Here is a 24,083-nt window from a genome sequence, read left to right as displayed (position 1 = left end):
AAGCCATTTCTTAATAAATATTCTGCTCCTGATATTTTAGCTGATCCAGTATGTATAATAAAGATGGTACTATTCAGATGAATGTGATACTTTTTTGTCAGCTCATATTAACATAAGCTGTTGACCTATAATGCGTAATGGTGGCATTTTACGATTTTCGTTTTGATCTTTCATATGAATGCACTTGCACTTCAGTTTAGGATTAAAAGAAGAGATGGGAAGCACCCATTTTGCTCATGGCTAAATTGAGTACATAATCAAGATTATATAAATGGACGTGATAGAGCAGTTTGTATCTGTAGGGGGGAAAAAAACATCCTAATAACCAAATTCGATTCTTCTGTATAATAAATGATATGGAATTACTCTTACAAATAGGAACAATCCAATCTGCTGTACTGACTGTCCTTTGACTTTTTTATAATTGATTTCTTTTAGATGTCATAGTGGACGTGAGTTCATAGAGGTTTTAAAAGGCTGTAGCTTTAAAGAACTTCTAAGAGATTAAATTTGTTGATTATGAGGTATTTGGATGCTATAACAACAAGTCAATCTAATAAAATAGAGATTTATGTAGAGATGGAAGTTATTGGAAAAGTAAATAGGAAGTACATATTGAAAACAACAATAAACTGGTAGCAATAATTTGAAGAAAATATTACAGAGTAAAAAGAAGAGAGGAAGACCAGTGAGCCACAGATGTATGTACATGGGGTAGGAGATTGATCATTAAGATGTCGGACTTAGATATATGTAGCTTGTGTTGATCATGCTGTAGCTGATACTAGAATGTGTTTTCTATACTGAAGGCAGAGCAAACATTTCTTACAAATAGCCCATTAAATATGCCTGGAGAGCTGGTTTAAAATCTGATGAACACGTACTTTAAAGGAATTCAAACAAAAGTCTTACAGAACTGCTGTATTCTAGTTAAAATGCACATAGAGCCACTGACCAATATAAAAGAAATTCAAATGGAGTGTTCACTTGAGATGGAGAGGTGTGACAGATCCCTCATCATTGCTTCCATCTCTGTGTCCTCCTAATTTCATGGTAGGGATAAATGATGTGCTGTGGAAGTGAATTGATTATTTTTAGGCAACTGCTAAATTCTTCTTTTATTATCTTCACCCATACTCCTGGATTAGGCCTGGGTGCAGCTTCAGTTCTGTCTAGTTAGTATGCAGAGTGGAAGTACCATGACAGGGAAGTGTGAACTAGGGATAGCATGGGGGCCCGATTGGGTCTGGGAATCTGGTGGACCCCACCTGCTCCCCTGAGCCACACCTTCCGAGCCCCCTGCCCTGCTTGAGCTCCTCCTGTGCTCAGTGAGCTGCCCGCAGTCACCCTGGGCTTGTCCAGTGAGCTCTGTGGTCGTCATTTTACCAAAGAAAATGGTGATCGTGGAAATGCGCACATCTGATCTGCCATGAAATGATGCTGTGAGTGGCTAATATATGTAAGTTAACAGGCGTAAATGGCCCATTTACACCTGTAATCTTGCATATGTTGGCCATTCAGAGCACCATTTTGCGTCAGATCAGATGTCTGCATTTTCACAATCGCCATTTTCTTTCACAAAATGGCAATGGCAGAGCTCACTGGATGGACCCGGGGTGAGTGCAGGCAGCTTGGCGATCAGGGGGGAGCTGGGGTGTGGGTCTGAGGATGCGTGAGCTGCAACAGCCGCTAGGCAAGAACTCGAGCTGCAGGGTGTCTGGCCATCCCTAGTGTGAATGCCACCTTGCTGGTTGTGGGAGTTTGGCAGATATACCATTTATGGTTGCACCATTGAAAGCTTGACCCATAGATCCTTTTTCTCTCTGTATTTGATAGCTGAAGTCTGCAGTGCAATCCTTTGTATAGTTATTTGGGGCAAGACCTGAGATGGATTTACATAAGAGTGAAAATGTGTAGCATTGGGATGCATATTTTTAAACCAGCCTCACAAATTTATATATCCTTTGTGCCGACTTCTCAACTTGCCTGTGTGTGTGTGTGTTGAATGATGCACCTGGGGAGTGTTGGATAGTCTGTGTTTGTGTTTTGAGAATACCTGTGAGTTTAGTTTGGGGTATATCTGCATTTGATAAAGTTCTTATCAAACTCCGTTTGTTGGAGTGGTTTGATATCAGGTTGGCAGTCATTAAAGTGGCCCCAAGGAAGAACATGTTGGCCTTAATAAAAATTCTTTTCTTGTGCACTTGGAGGTTTTCTTCCTTCTTCTCCTTGTGATTGGTGCCTTCCTGTTTGCCTTTCTGGTATACTTGTGTTTGCCTGAGTGTGAACATGGTTTGGAGATGCTTTGGGCTATTGCATTCATCAGCCTTCTCCAATCTCTTAAATTCCCCTCCCCCAAGTCCTGAAGCTGCTCAGTCCCCCCTCCTTCTTTGTGGTACTATTTGTGCAACAAAAAAGTGCATGCTAATTACATTTGGATAATGAACTTCATCTCTAGTGTAGCCAGTAGGCAGCAAGAAATCAGTATTCCATGGATGGTATAGGGGGAGAAGAACACAGGGAAGCCCAGACCTACTTCCAACCTTTTTCTCCTGTCAAGGGACAGCTGGAAGAGGATGTGGTGTGGTGCAGTAGTATATTTACTGCAAGCTCCACCTTCTTCCTCTTTCCTCTCTCCCACACACCGCAGGAAGGAACCCACTGTTGACCTATACCACAAAGACACCCTGTAGGAATGAGTGCTTAACTTTTCCAATCTGTTAGCAAGAATTTGTCAAACCTGTAGAGCAGTCTGTTTGATCTCAGTATTTATTTTGGCCCGAATTCAGTCAAAGCTTTTTGAAAGCATCTGAACTGGTATGAATATTCTGTAGAGATTACGTTGGCAAAAGGATTTTGAAGATTGTGGTCAAATCAAATATACCTCCTGTAGATTATTATAATTAGTGGTGTTTTGTTTCTTCTTTTAATGAAATGTCTTAGGGGATCAAGTGGCACATCAATAAATTATCGTCATGAAGCAATAGGTATGCTTTTATGAGCAAAGCTGAGATAATGTTCTATGCCTGAGCCAGACATCTGGACTTTCTGTGTTGTAGTTGACTCCAGCATATTTGTACTTAGCTTTCATGAGTATTTTAATAATTGTAATAGGGCTGCAAAGGTTTCATTTTAATTCCTCAGTATGTGCTTATACACTTAAGGTATACAGCCCAGCTTTTGTTTTGTTGTTGGTAGTATTTGATATTAGTTAAAACCTCTTTGTATTGGTTCTGAGAGGCTCACATGTTACTTCTTTTTCAAGTATTAGCATCTCTTATTTGAAACATATTTCTGTGGACTTTAACCATAAGGGGGAGCTAACTTTGTCCCAGAAGATAGAAAACATCTAGAAATTCATTCTGGACAAAAATTTAATCAGATACTATTCTCATTCTTAGGCCAGGATAATTTTGCTGATGTGAACTGGATTACTCAAGAGGCTGATTTTTATGCTTAGTGCATATCAAACTGTTGACACAAACACTGCTGAATTCATTGGAATTGCATCCATTTCCTCCAGTTCAGTACCTGCAACCTTTAGTCAATTCATCAGTTAATAGATTTAAAACTTCGGGTTGTATCCAGCATTAGTCCTACTTAGAGGAGACCCATTGAAATGAATGGGACTTAAGTTAGTTATGACTAACCCCTCATTTATTTCAGTGGGCCTACTGTAAGTAGGAATAACATTGGATACAACCCCTTTTGATTGACCAAAATGGTACTCCTAATAAATTGGGCAGCAGAGTAAATTGTTTATTCTTAATACAGGAACTTACAAAAACTATGACTAGCAGGCACCATCTTAGAAGAGGCGTTCCCTCTTCTCTCTCTCTCTCTCTGTCTCTCTCTCACCCTTCCCCCCATGAGGGAATGCCTTTTGTGGTGACTGCTGCAAGATTTGCAGAAATAGTATTTTATTCATATGCAGATTTAACTGATAAATAAATTAAAACTGATGGATTTGTGCAATGCACATCGTCCCTGTTTGAATGCTACATCCCTGCATAGATGTCTGGAGATGCAAGCACACCATGGCAGGCAGAGAGGGAAGGTGCACTTTTGTTCTCCATCATGCTTATGAAGGCCAATCACGTGCAGGTATCCAGTCCAGCCTGATATGCTTTTAAATCAGGTGACAGCCCTGCCTGGTCCCATTTTAAAGTGTTTGACTTGTGAACTATTGTTTGGAGCCATTTTTCTTAAAATAAAGTTGCTTTTATATTCTTTCATTTATTAATTAGTTTTAAAAGATACTTTCTGTCATCTTTCAACTACTATAGGATTTTAGAAGGCAATCCATTCAAGTGTTCCTGTGACATTATGTGGATCAAGGTATTCCAAGAGACCAAGAGTCCAAAACCAGAAACTCAGGATATTTACTGTATCAATGACTACAACCAGAGGATATCGCTGTTGGAGACGCCAGTCCCAAACTGTGGTAATGCACTTTTAATGTAGAATAATTGGCATGTGTATTTGAAGTTGCTAAAAGATTTGGAGCACAACCCACTAACCACAATCCCTGTCCAAACCCCATTAAGTGTTATAGGACGTGTTTTAGAGGAGTTCTTGATGCATTACATCCTTATCTATAATCCAGGTTCTAGTTTGGTTTGTGTGAGACATAAATAATATTTCTGGGAGTAAATGTTAAAGGTGCAGTCCAGCACATAGGCTGCTCAAGTCTGATTGAGGTCAATAAGATTTAAGCAGTTTCTCTGTCTGCAGGAGTTTTGCCCAAAACAATACTATGAGTTTTATAACTTTTGGGATTCATGTTTGGGGACCCTTTGTTGTTGTTATTTTTTTATTATTTATATATATATATACACACACACACACATACACACACACACACACACACACACACACGTAAGTTTGGTGTTTCCTGATCTGAATACAGAACAAAAACAGGATACTAATTTACCACAGCAAACAATGAAAACGTTATAATGCAAATGTACAGAATGGGCATGTAAGATAATAGAAGCTCCCCTCCACCCTTTCCACTATCAGTTCCAGCCTGACAGCCTCACCTCGACTTCCATGGATGCCCCTACTCCCATAATGAGCCATAAATTACTCGCAAACAACTCCTGAAATAAAAGAGCAATGACCCTAAAGTAACACTTCCACCAAGTAATAGGAACTTCCTGAGGCATTGATAAGCATTACTACTTTCAGGTTTTTAAAAATAATGTACTCCTCTTCAGACCATTTCGAGCGAAACTGAAACATGCACTCCAGTAAATAATAATTCTATTTTGCCTGGTGATGAGTTGATATAACTTGAAAAGTTAATCCATCTTACCTTTGCTGCAACCAGGTTTTTTTTCTCTCTTATGAGAACCATGACAACTGTTCATATCTTGTTACTCCATGACTGAGTTCACATGTAATGGCGGCAAATCTTGGGTTAATTAATCTATGATTTGCCATGGCATGTGCCAGGTGTGTTCTGCTGCCATTTTGAATATTCAGCCCTGGAAAAGACCCTGATGCTGGGAAAGATTGAAGGCAAAAGGAGAAGGAGACAGCAGAGGATGAGATGGCTAGATAGCATCACCAATGCAATGAATATGGACTTGAGCACACTCCGGGAGAGAGCGCAGGACAGGAAGGCCTGGCGTGCTATGGGCCATGGGGTCACGAAGAGTCGGACATGACTGAAAAGCACAACAAAAGCTGTGATTCCCTGAAAATCACCAGTTTGCCTTCTTTGAAATGGATATTTTGTTGTGCTTTATGGGGACAAATATGTGATTTGGCACATGGGGCTCAAACCCCACCTCTGCCTTTTTACTGAAGTTTTTTTTGGTGAAGTTACTTGTCTCTGAGACTCATCAGTTTGCCTTCTGTGAAATGGGTGTTGGAGCTGAAGCGTCCAGATCTGGAGCTTCCATCAGAGCCATTTTCCCACAGTATTTTTGGCAACATGTGTATTTAGATGCATGTGACTATAACTTTAAAACGGTTGCCTGTTTACTTCAGCATCTAAAGTGTGGAGAACACAGTTTCTACTGAACATGTTCCTTGGCTAAGAGAGGCATCCAGTCAGCCAATCAGTCATTCAGTCAATTTGAGAAAAAGTATTACGGGAATCAGCACTTGGCCATAATGCCCAAAAGGACACCAGAGGTGCATCTGTGATGTATCTGGAAGCTCTAGTCTTAGGTAAACCAGTCTATGAAATATCATTCATATTTTTGCTCAAGTTGCATGTGTGATCAGGTCCTAAAGAGGCTGCAAATTACTGTTCTTCTTTATGGTTACTGTGGAGGCATACATCGGTTCTGCACCTGCCCAGAGCATTGTTCAAAACCTTCTGGAGCCTAAAGCCTTAAGATTTTTGGTTGCACTATAAATCCCCTGAGGCCAGCATTCATGCCCTAAAGATGGACTCCTATGCTTTCCTGTGTAGTTCTCCTTTGACTGGTGCAGTAAGAACAACTTTTTCTTGATATCTTGTAATTACAAGTGAACAGTGCTGGCTTCAGGTTCTTGAGGGCTCTTGGACAAGACATCCTCAGTGAATCCCTTCCATCAGCGAGTCTAATTCTCACCACCACTGTCACCTGCTTTTGTTGCTGCTTATCCTTTCTCATCATTGTTACCAGTTGCTTGCTTGAATGGCAGAGAGTCAGTGAGTAAGTAGGTGGTGGCATCTGCTTCTCATGACCACTATTGTCTCTGCCAGGCAGGTGAACAAGCAGGTTGCAAGAGTGAAGAAGAGAGGCAAGTCCAGTTAGTGGGCCCCTGCTGGAATGTGGGCCCATTGCAGGTGCCCGACCCTTAATGGCGGCCCTGCAAGTGATCTAGGCCTACACTTTCTTGGCTTTGGTTCTAGTTTTAGCTGCTGGAGAGCTGGTGCAATGTAGAGGCTAAGTGCCAGGAGCTGCTGGGGCCCACACTGGTGCCTGGGTGTGGCTTCCCTGTGTGGTGAGCCACTGAATTATGTGTTGCAGCATCTGCATAGGCAATTTAATGTCCTCAGTCCTGGATTGACCCCTCCCACCTAGGTTGGTCAGGAAGGACCATAATATGGCTTCCAATTAAGCCTTGCTTGAGCAACACCATCTTCCTGAACTTCCTGTATTCTTTGGTTGTCCTTCAGTCCTGCTTCCTGGTTGTCCTTCGGTCCTGACTTGCTCTTTTGTCTTGACTACTGCGTTCGTCTTACAGCTCTTGGTTTCCAGTCCCAAGCTCACCTTCCCATGTCTACAACCAGCCCTGACATAAGAGACTGTGGGCTATGAATCAGGAAAACCCTGGTTTGAATTTTGCCTCTGCCATGAACTCTCTTGCCTTAGGCAAGCTAAGCTACACTCTCTTTCAGGTTCGGATGGAGGGTAATAGAACTGACTTAACTTACAGGGTAGTTGAAAGGATTACAACTAGATAATGCATAGGCAGCACTATAGAAATGTTAACTAGTAGTAGTAATAGCATTATCTCTGTCATGTGTATGTTCAGTAATTTATTTGTTTGGATTTTGTATTTTTGTTTGCTGGTGGCTTCTTTTGTAGTTGGATGGCAGCAACCCAAAAACTTTCAGCTGCTGATGGGCATGCCTGTTGTCTCTTCTGCTTAGTGAGAGGAGCATAAGTTGGAGAGAGATGAACTCAACAAATTGGTCCACCACAATCAATCCACGTGCTTCCAGGCTACATATTAGGCACTTAAGGATCCCGCTTGAGTGTCCTCCAACCTTAATGTAAACAACATTTAAGCTCAGTGCTTCTAATTTTTCTGTTGAAAAGAAAAATTTTAAAAGCAAGAATAAAGAGGTAATTGGTTTAACTGAGGAGCAGGAGGAATTCAGGCTGCAGTCATATGCATACTTACCTGGGAGTAAGTCCCACTGAGCTCTGTGAGACTTACTCCTCAGTAGATCTACTTAGGATTGCTCTATCAAAGTGTTATTTTTAAGTTCAGTAATAAATATGTGGTCACTACTTTTTCTTCCCGTTCTGTGGAAATGGACCGCTTTTGACCCAACTTTCTTCTCAGAAAGTTCATCCCAAGAGATATTAAACAGCCACTTCTTTGATGCATTAGGACTTGGCTTGGCTTTTTAAAAGCAACATTGCTGCATCGTAGGAAAAAATGTATTTTTTTTTACCCAATAACTGGATTTCTCATCATTGCTTCATTCTGGATTCCTGTGAACTTGTAAGAGGCCAAGCAGATAGTACTTAAAAAAGAGAATCAAGGATGTTAGAAGTAAAAGTACTTTGTTCATTTATTTTGACAGATGTTTTGCATTTTGTATGGTTATCATTCCCTGCATACAGTGTAAGTTTTGCATCGTGTAGAAGACAATATGAGTGTTGGTAATGATGGCCTTACAACCATCAGCTGCTAATAAACTACTTCCTGGGAAATGGAGTGAGACTCTTGTGGTTTCCTGGTAAGGTTATTCATGTTAGCAGCTCAGTCAAGCACGAAATAGGGATACTTGGTGGTACAATCTGCTTTTCATGGTTGAAATGGTCAAAGGCTTGCTTTTAAAACTTAGTTACAATTGAACTTGAAATGAACAGCGGAAGTGTATTACATACTATGATAATATAAAAATATAAAATATATATAAACTAATATAAAATATGAACAAAGATAACTATGAAGTGTGGATCAAATGTGGGATACTTTTGTCCTAATGGCAAAATATACCATTTTCCCAAGGTTCACTTGGTTCACAGGCTGCTTACTAATGATCTCTATAAAGGACCCATGAACTGGATTCTCCTACTTCACAGTTATAAGGTTGCATTTAAAATCATTACTTTAAAGTTTCCTGTGAATTTGCCCTTATTGGAGCATGTTTGTAGGCAGTATGTACATAAAATAATTTCATTTAGTGGAGCATTGTTCAGAGCATAACGTTAGTAATTTGGTGGGTAATTTTTGGGATAATTAATAAGTGATCATGACATAAACATGAGGGAAATGTCTCCTTGTTACACTGTGACCCAGCCTTTCCATGGACTATTATTATTTGTCTACAGCTATCTTTTGTATCTGTATTTCAGGGCCAAAACAGACATACACGTGTTTATTCAACATGTGCTTGCCCATTTGGCTATAAAGCAGTCCTAGGGGTATGTGTCAGTTTTTAAATACTAAATGGAATGTGTCGGGAAGGGAAGCAAAACCCACCTTTCTCCACCTTACCTTGTTGCTCTCAACTGCTTTAGGGCGCAATCCTATAGAGATAGATGGGCTCCTTCGACCTCCCCTGAAGTTGGAGGCGGCCGCCTATCCAATGCAACGTGGAATCAGCACGGAGGAGAGGTTCCCTCTGTGCTGCAGCCACCCTGCACTTTGCCTTAGACACGCTTTTTAATGTGTCTAAGTGCGGCTTTGGGAAGGGGGTTGGAATGGGGCTGGAGACCACATGTCTCCTCCCATCCCTGCCCCCCAGAATACTCTGTTTTCACCCCTCCGTGCTCCCATGTTATGAGCATGGAGGCAGTGGTGGTGTGGTTCTCTCCGCGTGAACTATGAGGGGGTGGGGAGCACAGTTTCCCAGCTATGAGCACGTAGCACTGTCTACGAGCTCAGAGCTGGGAAACCGAAAAATCCTATATCTCCAGATGCTGTCTAGGGGCATAGGATTGCTCTCTTAAGCTGTTTTCTCCCAGCTAGCTCATTGCAATTGGAGCTGGGTTCAGGAAGAATGACTTAAAGCAATAATGAAGTAAGGTGGGGAAGGGTTGGGTTTGCTCCTTTCCTCCTCACATCCCATTTAATCCCAAATAGTTAACCCATACCCTTACTTTATGGCCAGATGTTTAATTAATATGTACACATTTCATTTGGTCATCACTGATACCTTTATTTATCAAAACTTGTTCTAAAACCCTTCTTTTGTTTCGCTATCCTGGTTATTTTAGAAGCTGTGTTGCCTTCAGGCTGAATTGCCCAGAAGTGCTCTCTAATTCAAAATGTGGCTTTTAATTGTCTGGATGATTTTCTGGATAGAGGAGACTAGGAATGCTCAAGGATATTATGTCCACGTTTTGAAGAGAACTTACCTGCTCCACACCTCCGGGATTAATGTGTAGATCAGAATGCAGTTATCCTTTGGATTTTGCACTTGTGATGCAGTTCTCTGCTCAAAAAATGTACCTTAATGCATATAAAAGTTTGTATTTGAGGATAAAAGGCTTCTTAGAAATGTGTACTTTGAGAAAAAATGCTTTCAGAAATGCATATTTTAGGAGAAAATTGTTTAAAATATGTATTTAAATGCAAATTTCTGTGTGGATTTAAAATTTTCACAGATTAATGCGGAAATGGGATGGAACAGATTTATGAATGAACACATGTGAACCTGACACAGACTGGAAATCTGACCATCCTTAGTGGAGACATGGAAGTTGTTTTCTGAAAGGCTGTTGATGTGGCCTTTGAATATACGGTATCCATATGGTGGAGAGTGGGTAAAAGTCTTGGACTCTTGAAAGCTTCCACACATTGTGCATGCCACCTGTAACAGGAATTGGCTGAGGATGGGCTTATCCACATAGGCACCAATTCTTTTTATAGGTCACACATGTGGTGGGGGAAGGTTTGCAAGTCAGAGGCTTGCATCCATAACTCATCCCATGAATAACATATGCATGTGACAGGCTATGTGTAAACCTACCAGTTTTAATGCTGAATGTCGTGTCCATAAAATGAATGCAGGCCTCAAACTGGTGGTTATTGCAACTGTGATGAAATTCCAAGCAAAAATACAGAATATCTGTCCAGATAATGACTCTGCTATGTTATCAGTTGGGTGGTATATTTTTTGAGAGGTTCTTTTCAAAGTGATCCATAAAGAAGTGCTTAGAATAGTAAAGTGGGACTGGGGAGGGTGTATTTACTTAAGCTGTTTTTCTGTAGTCTCCACCAATATTTTGGGTTTGATTTGAGTCTAGTTTGTGTAGTTGAATGTTTAACAGTTGTGCGTAAAGATGAAGGGGGTGAATACAGCAACACACTTTAGGTGGATTTCAGGTTTTGTTAAAAAAAAATGAATGCAGGGCTGGCCGAACATTCCACCAATAGAATGATTGGTGGGTTTAAGTGGCAAGTTAGTGGTGCAAAGTTTGGGTTGGTGACGTTTGGGTGGGGTAGAGGGAGAACTTTCACTTGGGTGATATTTACAATTTAGTGAAGTGGCCAAGTGGTGTTTCCATCATTTGGAAAGGGCAAGCTGCTGCATTCAACAGTGGCTGGCAGTCATGTTAAAAAACATTTTTTTAGGAATGGCACCAGTGAACATTGCTATATGATTATGTAGTGTGGTTCCCAGTGACAGTGTATTGGAAAAAAGATGGCTGTTTATTTTCATGCTGTGGCAGGCACTAGGAATGATGCTACGTCATCATGTATTGATGTTCCAAGCACCATTCCTAGAAAGATTTTAAATGCGACTGGCATCTGCTGCTGAGTGTAGTGGCTTTCCCTTGTTGAAAGTTAAAAGGGGGGAAAAGGAACACCCAGCCACCTCATTAAATTGTAAGTGCCCCCACACACCTGAAAGCATGAGCTTCATGGCAACCCTGCAGAGGTTGCAGAAATTCTAACCCACCTTCTCTGGAAGACGAAGGACTAGCATAGGTGAGAGATCTGCACAGTCCTAGTTAATAATACTTCAGGTATCTGAGGAAAGCATAGAACCTGAAGAATGCTTTATAACAAAGCAGCTTGCTAACCTCACCAATACAGTGGACCCAGTACATTTCATAAAGAATATTTGGGATCGTATCTTTCTGTATTTTGGAGGAATATTGATGTAACTCAGAATCTGCATACATACTTCCCAGAAAATTTAGGTGTGTCCCCTACCTACCATCAGCTCTTTCTGTTGGCACAGTTTAGTGCTAGGATGGAGATGCATCATCCAGCCCTCCAGATGCTGTGGACCAACTCTTGCTCTCTGGACTGCCCCTCTGGGAAGTGCTTGCTCAGTCACTGTGTGTGTGTGTGTGTGTGCTGTTCTTCAGACTCGACCCCCACCCCAAGCTCAGAGCACACAGATGGGGAGGAGGCGCCATTCAAAGAGTTGCTTTCTTCCTCTCCAAGGCTTTCTAGGCCAGAGATCAGTGCTTTGCTGGACTGCTTGGATCCAGAAGATTAATTCCCAATGCAGGCCCCATCAGCCCCATCTATTGGAGCCAGTGATTACAGAACAAGGCAATGGGCCTTTAAGGGCACACACAGCTCTTCTGTGTGGGTGGAGTCAACAGGAGGACTTGACTGACCAGTCTTCATAAAGCTTCAGAAGGCTTTTGCGCCCTGCTGAAGCAGCAGCTCCCCTTTCGATGAGCATGAATGCTCCAGCAGCTTTCTCATAGTGCTCTGTCCAAGGTCCTGACAGACTCTGCCTTATCTATGCCTGGCCCTGCTCTACCTGCCTGTGACTTTACTGAATATGATTTCACTTCGTTGTTGTTGTTGTTGTTGTTCAGTCGTTCAGTCGTGTCCGACTCTTCGTGACCCCATGGACCATAGCACGCCAGGCCCTCCTGTCCTGCGCTCTCTCCCGGAGCGTGCTCAAGTTCATATTCATTGCATCCGTGATGCTATCTAGCCATCTCATCCTCTGCCGTCCCCTTCTCCTTTTGCCTTCAGTCTTTCCCAGCATCAGGGTCTTTTCCAGGGAGTTTTCTCTTCGCATTAGGTGGCCAAAATATTGGAGCTTCAGCTTCATTATCTGTCCTTCCAATGAGCACTCAGGGTTGAGTTCCTTTAGGATGGACTGATTTGACCTCCTTGCAGTCCAGGGGACTCGTAAGAGTCTTCTCCAGCACCACAGTTCGAAAGCATCAATTCTTCGGCGCTCAGCCTTCCTTATAGTCCAGCTCTCACAGCCATACATTACTACTGGGAAAACCATAGCTTTGATTAGACGGACCTTTGTCGGCAAGGTGATGTCTCTGCTTCTTACTATGCTGTCTAGGTTGGCCATAGCTTTCCTCCCAAGGAGCAAGCGTCTTTTAATTTCATGGCTACAGTCACCGTCTGCGGTGATCCTGGAGCCCAAGAAAGTAAAATCTGTCACTGCTTCCATTTCTTCCCCTTCTATATGCCAGGAAGTGATGGGGCCAGATGCCATGATCTTCGTTTTTTTAATGTTGAGTTTCAAACCAGCTTTTGCACTCTCCTCTTTCACCCTCAACAAGAGGCTCTTTAGATCCTCTTCGCTTTCTGCCATTAGGGTGGTATTGTCTGCATATCGGAGGTTGTTGATAATTCTCCCAGCAATCTTAATTCCGACCTCTGATTCATCCAACCCGGCATTTCTCATGATGTACTCTGCATATAAGTTAAATAAGCAGGGTGACAATATGCAGCCTTGTCGTACTCCTTTCCCAATTTTGAACCAATCGGTTGTTCCATGTCTGGTTCTGACTGTTGCTTCTTGACCCTCGTACAGGTTTCTCAGGAGACAGGTAAGGTGGTCTGGTACTCCCATCACTTTAAGAATTTGCCACAGTTTGTTGTGATCCACACAATCAAAGGCTTTAGCGTAGTCAATGAAGCAGAAATAGACGTTTTTCTGGAATTCTCTTGCTTTCTCCATGATGCAGCGAATGTTGGCGATTTGATCTCTAGTTCCTCTGCCTCTTCTAAACCCAGCTTGTACTTCCGGTAGTTCTCGGTTCGCATACTGCTGAAGCCTAGCTTGTAGGATTTTGAGCATCACCTTGCTGGCATGTGAAATGAGCGCAATTGTGCGGTAGTTTGAACACTCTTTGGCGTTGCCCTTCTTTGGAATTGGAATGTAAACTGACCTTTTCCAGTCTTGTGGCCACTGTTGAGTGTTCCAGATTTGTTGGCATATTGAATGCAGCACTTTAACAGCATCATCTTTTAGGATTTTAAATAGCTCGGCTGGAATACTGTCATCTCCGCTAGCTTTGTTGTTACTAATGCTTCCTAAGGCCCACTTGCTATTTAATTGTCTTCCCACTGTTACAGTGCACTTCCTCTTTGATCTTAAAGCCTGGCCAGAACTGGGCAATGTATGTATGTGAGAGGTAGAGAAGGGGATGTTCTCCTCCAGAGAAGGTGATCTCTGGAGGAAAAGCCTGAAGTGAGCTGCAGCATGGGGACAACCTGGAAGGAGAGTAGCTAACGTAAACAGTTGTTCCCATTTACATTGTCCCATCTACTCAGTGTTAGGTATGGCATCCGTATCCCTTATTTCTTATGTCTCTTTTTCATAAGAGTTGTAGTCACCACTATAGAGAATACAAACAATAACCTGAGTGCTAAACATTGAAAGATTGTAGGTCTTCATCAAATTGGAGATTCATAACTACCTGTAATCCCTGTTCAAAATCTGGGAAGCAAAAGCATATAAATGAATTCCATAGAATAGTAGGGTTGGAAGGGGCCTACAAGACTATTGAGTCCAACCCCCTGCTCAATGCAGGAATCCAAGTCAGAGCATCCCTGACAGATGGCGGTCCAGCCTCATCTTGATTCTTGAATGCCTCCAGTGTGGGAGAGCCCACTACCTCCCTAGGTTCCATTGTCATATTGCTGTAACAGTCAGGAAGTTTCTCCTGATGTTCAGCCAGAATCTGGCTTCCTGTAACTTGAGCCCATTATTCCGTGTCTTGCATTCTGGGATGATCGAGAAGAGATCCTTGCCTTCCTCTCTGTGACAACTTTTCAAGTACTCGAAGGGTGCTATCATATCTCCCCTCAGTCTTCTCTTCTCAAGGCTAAACATGCCCAGTTCTTTCAGTCTCTCTTCATAGGGTTTTGTTTCCTGTCCCCTGATCATCTTTGTTGCGCTCCTCTGAACCCTCTCCACCTTGTCTGCATCCTTCTTAAAGTGGGGTGCCCAGAACTGGACACAGTACTCCAGATGAGGCCTAACCAGTGCTGAGTAGAGGGGAACTAGTACTTCCCAGGATTTGAAAGCGATGCTTCTATGAATGCAGCCCAAAATAGCATTTGCCTTTTTTGCAGCCACATCTCATTGTTGGCTCCTATTCAGCTTGTGATCGACAACAATTCCAAGATCTTTCTCACTTGTAGTGTCGTTGAGCCACGCATCCCCCATCTTGTAACTGTGCATTTGATTTCTTTTTCCTAGGTGCAGAACTTGGCATTTATCCCTATTAAATGTCATTCTGTTGTTTTCTGCCCAGCGCTCCAGTCTATCCAGATCACTTTGAATTTTGTTTCTGTCTTCCAAAGTATTAGCTATCCCGCCCAATTTTGTGTCATCTGCAAATTTGATCAGCATTCCCTGCACCTCCTCCTCCAAGTCATTAATAAAAATGTTGAAGAGCACTGAGCCTAGGACTGAGCCCTGCGGTACCTCGCTCATTACCTCTCCTCAGTTTGAGAAGATCCCATTGATAAACACCCTTTGAGTCTGATTCTGTAGCCAACTGTGGATCCACTGGATCGTTGTTTCATCTAGCCCACTTTGAGCTAGTTTGCTCATCAGAAAATCATGGGGCACTTTGTCGAAAGCTTTGCTGAAGTTGAGGTATATTACGTCCACAGCATTCCCATGGTCCACAAGGGAGGTTACTTGATCACAAAATGAGATCAGATTCATCTGGCAGGTTTTGTTCTTGACAAATCCATGTTGGCTTCAAGTAATCACTGCATTGTTTTCAAGGTGCTTCCAGATGGATTGCTTTATCATCTGCTCCAGAATTTTCTCAGGGATTGATGTCAGACTGACTGGTCTGTAGTTCCCAGGTTCCTCCTTTTTACCTTTTTTGAAGATAGGGACAACATTAGCCCTCCTCCCATCATCTGGCACTTCACCCATCCTCCATGATTTCTCCAAGATAATAGACAGCAGCTTTGAGAATTCTTCTGCCAGTTCCTTTATTACTCTAGTGTGTAGTTCATCTGGCCTGGAGATTTGAACTCATTCAAAGTAACTAGGTGTTCCTTGACCATATGCCTGTCAATCTCAAGCTGCAATCCTGCCCCTTCAGCCTGTACTTCACCTTTGCCAGGGGGGTCATAGGCCCTCTTTTGGGAGAAGACTGAGCCAAAGTAGGAACTGAGCACTTCTGCCTCTTCTTTGTCATCTGTAATCATTTTGCCATCCTTATTTAATAGCTGAACCACCATTTATTTCATCTGTCTCTTACTATGCATGCATCTGAAGAAAGCCTTTTTGTTGCTTTTAGCATCCCTCGCTAACCTCAGCTCGTTCTCAGCTTTAGCCTTCCTGACGCCATCCCTGCAATTCTGTGCTACCTGTCTGTGCTCTTCTTTTCTTGCTTGGCCTTTCTCTTCCTATATGTGTACTTTTTTGTTTTCAGATCATCTCTAAGCTTTCTGTGAAGCCACATTGGCTTCTTCCATTGTCTTCCACCTTTTTTTCTTGTTGGAATTGTTTGTAATTGTGCCTTTAGAATTTCCTTTTTTAAAAACTCCCACCCATCTTGGACTCCTTTTCTCATTAGAGTCGCTTGCCATGGGACCTTACTGATCATTGTTCTGAGTTTATTAAAATCAGCTTTCCTAAAATCCAGGGTACGGGTTTGGCTACACTTGGCTTTTGCTTCCTTTAGAACCAAAAACTCAAGTATAACAGGGTCGCTTTCCCCCAGAGTTCCTGTAACTGCTACTGTATCCACTAAGTCATCTCTGTTGGTTAGGATCAAGTCAAGGATAGCCAATCCTCTAGTTCCTTCCTCTACTTTCTGTAGGAGGAAGTTATCTGCCACAGAAGTCAGGAATTTCCTGGAGGGGCCATCCAGCTCTGCAGCTTCCTGCTGAAATTGATCCTTCAAATTGTTTTGTTTAAGAATAATGACTGTAATATCAGAGGTGCCACGTTAAGGAAAATTGGAATGCTGACTCTCTTGTTCCCACGACTTTTTTATCTTAACAGGAGACCACTGTAAACCCACTTCCAATCTCCCTACCTCCATTTTTGTAGAGCAGTGTTATAGAGGTGACATAGTGTCTTATGCTGTTTTGAACAAGCATAGGATACGATGCGATTAACCGACAGTGTGATGTGCAAAGTCTCCTTTGGTTTGCCCTGATTTCCACTTTCATTTTGCAATTTTTCCTTTCCAGTACTTGAAAGAAAATCAAGTTTTTTCATGTGCTCTTAAAGAAAATTACAAAACTATGTGGATTAAGTGAACTGCCTCGCACCAGTCTTCCCACCTCCACACACACGCACACACCCTCCCAGTGAACTTCTAGGGATTTCACCACCACCCTATTTCCTTTCCTTCTCCTTACTTACCTGTGACAGGGTAGGGGCAGCAGCAAGGTCTCTCTCTTTCTTCTCCGCTCCTCCATTGGAATACACAGAATACTGCAACAGCAGTAGCCCTATTCAGGCATTCAAAAAAGGGTTAAAATCAACCACCCCTTCCCTTTCCCTCACAGCATTTGTTGCCTTCAACTCATGGAGGGTGGCAGTCTGAAGAGGAGAGCCTCCTGTATCTGGAGGACAGATTTTCCAGTGTTCTGGCTCATGCGGAAACCCTCCCCAGATACAGGAAGCTCTCCTCTTCAGACTGTCACCCTCCATGAGTTGAGGGCATCAAATGCAGTGAAGGAGCGGGGTGGGGCTGGAGTGGTCCTTCTCTTCACCCGTTGATTTTAACCCTTTTCTGAATGCCTGAATAGGGCTAATGTCCTAGGGCTAAAACAGCCATTACTTTAAATCCATATCTAGCAGCTACATCTTTTATTTCTTTCTACTCTAAAACAAGGGCCCTCGATCCATATCTTAAAAGCACCTCTTCCTCCATGCTAGTCTGGATCAGGGCCTCTGCACCAACTCTAGAGTAAAAATGAAAAAAAGTAGCTACTTAAGTATGGATTTAAAATAATGGCTGTTTGGGGCCTCAGGCACTAGAACCCTAGGAAATGTAGTTTCTACAAATGCAGGATTCCTGAGTCATTTGTCAATAACTTCTACTCCTTGCACCTGTTACTTATTTTCCTTTGACTCTGATTCAGATGACTCTAACTTCTGAGCTGGATATATAGAATGCATGTAGCCATGAGAATATGCACAAACAAATTCAATTATATCATGCATGAGAGTTTCAGATCAGAGTTACGGAGGTTGTGAGAAAGATCAGTCTGCCACTGAAACATTATTACAATGAATATCTGAATATGAAAACAGATTTATGGAGCAATTAAATATATATCTCAAACTTCAGTGTAATAGATGTTTTTGCCCCATGCTAAATTATTTAGTCTAAATCTTAGAACACTTCCAAGAAGTTGCTTAAGTAGATGTCAGATAAGAATTTCAAAGACCTTAATGAAGGTCAGATGGTGTTTTCCGGGGGGGCGTGGGGGGGCTTGGAATGTTTCATAATAAAAGGCCTATTCTTAATTTTAGAAAAGAGAGCATCTATAATGGATACAGAAGAGATTGGTCCTGTAATGTAATGTAATGTGATTTTTTGTCATTTGCATCCTCTGTATCAGAAATTTGTGTTGTCTGTGACCATTTGCTCAAATGTCTTAGTCAAGATGTACTCTGAGAACAGTTTAGACCTGAATTAAAACCACCTTAAGCAAGGTCCCCTGGATTTGGTAATAGCTTTTGTTGCAAGAATGAAATAGCTTCTAGTGGGATTTTACTATGCAATTGTTTTTAGTTTAATTGGGACTTGTGTGTCCAGGTCCCTTAACTGACCTGAGAAATTTCTTCCAGAATGTTGGTATTTTGTCTGCAGGAGTTTAAGCCAGTAACTTACATTCCCTTATAAACTCTGAATTCCAGCAATGAATTTTGGATAACAGTCTTAATCCAAGAATTTGATTCAATACTATAGTTGTCAGGAATTTTTCCCATATATAGATGTAGCTTATATGTTACACTTTTACAAAATGTTTCTTATAGAAAATTGAGTACTTCAGAATGAAATTTCATGTTACCTGAATTCACAACTGATTTCTTGCGTAGCCTTTACAGTCTTCCTGATGCTATACTAATAGGATCCCCCAACTTGTGGGACAAAGTAGATACAGGTCTACGGGCCTTCTCAGTGGCTGTTCCCATGCTCTGGAACTCCCTACCGGAGGAGGTTAGGTTGGCCCTTGTTCTGTTGTCCTTCCGTCGGATGGCAAAGGCGGGCCTTTGGCACATAAGCTGATCTGTTGCTGAAGGGGGCTTTAATTGATTTGGTGGTGTGTTTCTTTTATTGTGTGTTTTTAATTTTTAATTTTATGTTTTAATTGAGAATTTGTTTTTAATCTGTATTTTATTGCTAGCTGCCTTGAGCATTATTTTTGGGCAAAAAGGCAGGATATAAAATAAATAATAAATGAATAACCATCTGCCTAATCTCAGATCCATCTGTCTACCTCCATATCATGAATACCTGTCTTTTCATTGATCATACTTTTGCAATCATAGTAATCAACAATCACAGTGACCCTTCCTGTATTTTACCCTTTTTGTGATCATCTGATACTCCTTTTCAGCTTCTGTCACCATAGTAGGATTGTCAGTATGATAGAGGATGCTCCCAAAGCTGCATCAAACTGTCCTAAATTTTATCTAGAAGAGCAGGTGGGGATTATGTAAGTGACAGGCATTGCAGTTCTTCTTGCTTACCACTAGGTGGCAAAGTCCAACAGAAATCTGACAGGACGGCATTAGTAAGGGCCTTCCCCAAGCCCACAAGGGGCAATGTAGCACAACTGCCCAGCAACAATTATGTCCTTTAGCTGAACACAGGTTGAGAATTAAAAATCTGTACAAGAGATGTCTTGAGATTTAGCATTCCTTATTTACTTGTTAAGAATGCTTATATCCTGCCTTTATAGTTGAAAGCTTCAAGAACGCAAGGTGGCTAGCATTAAAATTTAAACATGAGCATGAAAACATAATAAAAAAGATAAGCATAATTATCCCTCTGCAAAAGGAAGGGATTGTTTCACTGACAGAGGGAAAGAGCATCCAACAGATGCTCTCCTCTGGAGGAAAGGATTGAGGGTAGTGATTTTGGCTGATACCTTCTTCTCCTTGCAGCCCCTAGCACTACCTCACACACTGTTCTGGAGGGTCTCCCAGCCCCCCAGAACAGATTTTGGGGAGCATAGAGAGTTTCGGGGGGGGAGGGGGAATTGCTGGAAATCGCCTCTCTCCCCACCCAACCCCATGAGATCATCCAGTTTATAGTGTTCCTCTCTGCAGCACTCTGGATCCAAGCTAATGAAAACAAAAGCAAACAAGCAACAGATAAATGTGCAAAAACAAAGGGCTATACAAAAGGAAGAGCTCCAGCAAATACCAAGCAAGCTAACAAAATCGGAATGCCATCAAAGAGGGGACCAAGTGGATCTCCCAAGCCAGGGAATTCCAGAGAATGGGCACAGTAGCTAAGAGAGCCCCTCATGTCCTCCCGCTAACCATGCCTCAGATTGGGATAGGATAAGCAAGAGGATATACAAGAGATGGTGGTGGGATGTACGAATGTGGATGGGATATATTAGAGCCTCTCTTGGAATGGAGATTAATTCTTTTAATAACTATATTTGAATTTTACAAACTGATATAAAATTGTTCCTGTTATTTGAAGTTTTAATAATTTTCACTTCCTGTCAGATGTCATGCAGATTTTGTTTGAAATAAATCTAACTGCAAAACAGAGCCTAGATTCTAAAATCCCTCTTGGAATCCAGTAGAGCCAGCCACAAGAGCAAATAGTTTTCAGAACTGGTGTTGGAAGTCATAGAATCATAGAATAGTAGGTTGGAAGGGGCCTACAAGGCCATCGAGTCCAACCCCCTGGTCAGTGCAGGAATCCAAGTCAGAGCATCCCTGACAAATGGCTGTCCAGCCTCGTCTTGAAGGCCTCCAGTGTGGGACAGCCCACCACCTCCCCAGGTAATTGGTTCCATTGTCGTATTGCTCTTACAGTCAGGAAGTTTCTCCTGATGTTCAGCCGGAATCTGGCTTCCTGTAACTTGAGCCCATTATTCCGTGTCCTGCACTCTGGGATGATCAAGAAGAGATCCCGGCCTTCTTCTCTGTGACAACCTTTCAAGTACTTGAAGAGTGCTATCGTATCTCCCCTCAGTCTTCTCTTCTCAAAGCTAAACATGCCCAGTTCTTTCAGTCTCTCTTCATAGGGCTTTGTTTCCAGTCCCCTGATCATCTTTGTTGCCTTCCTCTGAACCCTCTCCAGTTTGTCTGCATCCTTCTTAAAGTGTGGTGCCCAGAACTGGACACAGTACTCCAGATGAGGCCTAACCAGTGCTGAGTAGAGGGGAACTAGTACTTCCCAGGATTTGGAAGCTATGCTTCTATTAATGCAGCCCAAAATAGCATTTGCCTTTTTTGCAGCCACATCACATTGTTGGCTCATATTCAGCTTGTGATCGACAACAATTCCAAGATCCTTCTCACTTGTAGTGTGGCTGAGCCACGTATCCCCCATCTTGTAACTGTGCATTCGGTTTCTTTTTCCTAGGTACAGAACTTGGCATTTATCCCTATTAAATATCATTCTGTTGTTTCCTGCCCAGCGCTCCAGTCTATCCAGATCACTTTGAATTTTGTTTCTGTCTTCCAAAGTATTGGCTATCCCGCCCAATTTTGTGTCATCTGCAAATTTGATCAGCATTCCCTGTGTTTTCCTGCATCAAATATCTTATTAATCCTGCCTGTTTCCTATCCAGTGTAATTAATATCTAAATGTTCCAGAGGTTTGTTTTAGGTTCCTGCCTGATTGACTGATGGATACTGCTGAAGTTTGAATTAATAAGCAAAAGCTGATGGGCACTTGTGTTGACAGATTGCTATATCCAGAGATAGAGCTTTCTTTCCATAACCTCTAATGAACAGTTTTGCAAACAGAACCTAATACAGAAAATTTGTACTTTCTGTGATTCACATGAATCACTGAAACAAGCTGTCTTAGTAATGTGCTCATTTAAAATCTTGTTAGGCAAGGAAACAACCTGCACAATGATTTGCCCTTCTTTTCTATTACATGTCCTTTCAGTTCTATTGAACTAATTAAACTTGCATGAATTTTCAAGTTTCCATTGCATTTCTTTGGCGGGCATATTCATATGGGACAAGTGGGACTTAAAGCAAAATGTTGCAGTGTGGTGTGCCCTTGTGGACTGTTGCAGTAAATCAGCCATGCCCCCCCCCCCTTTCCAGGGTACTCCATTCTATTCTCCCTCCCATTTTTTTGTTTTTCCCTGCAAAAGTCAGTCAGCACTCCGGAGCCAAAGAGGACACTCCATCCTCGTTGGGTTGTTAGGGAAAGTTTTCCCCATTATATTTTTTTCCTAAAGTTTTTTTGTACTTCTGCAAACCTTGGGGTTCCTCCAAGCCTGCCGATACCTTGCTCTTGTGCATGGATGCTGCTGTTATAGCAACATGAGAAACAGCACTCACAGCTGAAAGTGAGATACAGAGAAATTATAATGAATTCAGATCAGATTTTTAATGGTTCCTGAGCCATTAAGCTTTTCATTACAAAAGAATCAACCATGCCAGAGTGGCATACCTATGATGAAACAGCTACACCCTAATTAGAAAGTAGAAACAAAATGCAGCATTGTTGCAGAAATAAACTCATGCCAATAGACAGACTACATCTCTCTGCTGCTGTGCCCTGTCAGGTACTTGATACAACAAACATGCCTAGAGTTGCTTATTGGGCATGTTCCATTAATAAAAGCAAAGCTAGAATTCTTTACCACTCCTTCCCTTCCTTTCCCTTTAAGGGAAGAACTAGATTTCATCTAATAGACAAGGCTCTCCCATTTACTACTGAAGATGGTGTATCTATGAGTCAAGCTACGTGTTATGCTAATCGTGTGGCATATAGCTGAGGTTTAGCTTTTTCTTTACTGTAAGGATGTGTAGCCCTGACTTGGATCTGGACCACCTCATACTGGGAGGGGAAGATTAAACCTCCCCCTCCATTTGCTTCCTGAAATTCCCCCAGTGGGGTGAAGCTTAACAGTAGGAAAAAAACACATATTGTTGCCAATTAACACTGTTTCTTTTGTTAACCTCTACTTGGGGGGGGGGAGGGGGGGAGGACTTCAGAGGAAAATGGTGTGTGTGTGTGTAGATTTAATCACCCTCTCCTGGTGTGCAGTGGTCCTGATCTGAATTCGGGCCATTTGTGCTTACAGTAAAGAAAAAGCTAACCCTCAACTACATGCCACGCAAGTGGCATAACATGTAGTTTGGCTTTTAGTTCCTGCGAGATGCATTTTCCGCATTGGCAAGCAGACGCTGGGGAGCACAAGGGCCTTGGTGTGGAGGGTGCCATTCCCCCCAGTGATTTCAGAGTTGGGGTTTCTGTCTCTGTTGATCCGGGCTTGGGAATCTCTGGGTCAAGACTAAGGATGTACGGATTTTGTTAAATCTGTTCCATCTGCATTTCATGGATTATGAGGTGTCTTTCATTTTGTTGTCCACTTATTGATAGAATAGGATTTTTCTCAATTTCCTGTACTTGCATTCACGCTGGAAAATGCACAAATCCCTCAAAATGTGCATTTTTGTGCTTCAGCCTATGGGAGGAAATGTGCATTTTCAGCTGGAGTTTTAATTTTTTTTTTGTATTTTTGTATGATGAAATTCACATACAGTTCCAGCAAATTAAAAAAACAGTTTGTAAGTCTGTAGAATACACGCAACTCAGAAAAAGCCAATCTGCTGTGGAATCCATGGGTTGGATTCATAGAAATCCAAACTCATTGAATCCGTTGTGGATTTCTCTGACATCCCTAATCGAGATACCCTGGTAATTGGGTCTAGACTTTGTGTTGAGGCCTGGGTGCATCGCTTCTGCAACTTGTGTGTCTTGACCCCTCTGTGTCCTGACTGATGTTCGTAATTGGTATCATGAGAACACAGGAACTGCCCAGTCTGTAAAATTATAGATATTTTAATAATAATGAGATTTTCTAGTTTGTTTGTTTGTTTATTTATTACATTTATATCCTGCCCTTTTTGCTCTTTAAGGAACCCAAGGCTGTGTACATAATCCTCTCCTCCATTTTATCCTCACAACAACAACCCTGTGAGGTAGGTTGGGCTGAGAGTCTGTGACTGGCCCAAAGTTACC

The 24,083-nt window shown here is 42.0% G+C and overlaps 1 protein-coding gene across 1 annotated transcript in view; it reads left to right on the top strand.

Moving 5' to 3' along the window:
• NTRK2 (neurotrophic receptor tyrosine kinase 2) overlaps nucleotides 1–24,083 on the top strand; it is a 252,017-nt gene that overhangs the window by 57,623 nt on the left and 170,311 nt on the right. The window contains exon 6 of the mRNA XM_084834187.1: nucleotides 4,287–4,444. Coding sequence (XP_084690313.1) covers nucleotides 4,287–4,444 — 158 coding nt within the window. The remainder of the gene's footprint in view (nucleotides 1–4,286; nucleotides 4,445–24,083) is intronic.

This window comes from Heloderma suspectum, chromosome 2, assembly GCF_057233095.1.
Source record: "Heloderma suspectum isolate Gila_16-S chromosome 2, 16-S_ref, whole genome shotgun sequence".
Lineage (NCBI taxonomy): Eukaryota > Metazoa > Chordata > Lepidosauria > Squamata > Helodermatidae > Heloderma > Heloderma suspectum.
Note: the sequence above shows the minus strand (reverse complement) of the source record. Positions and strands in the feature narration are given on the sequence as shown.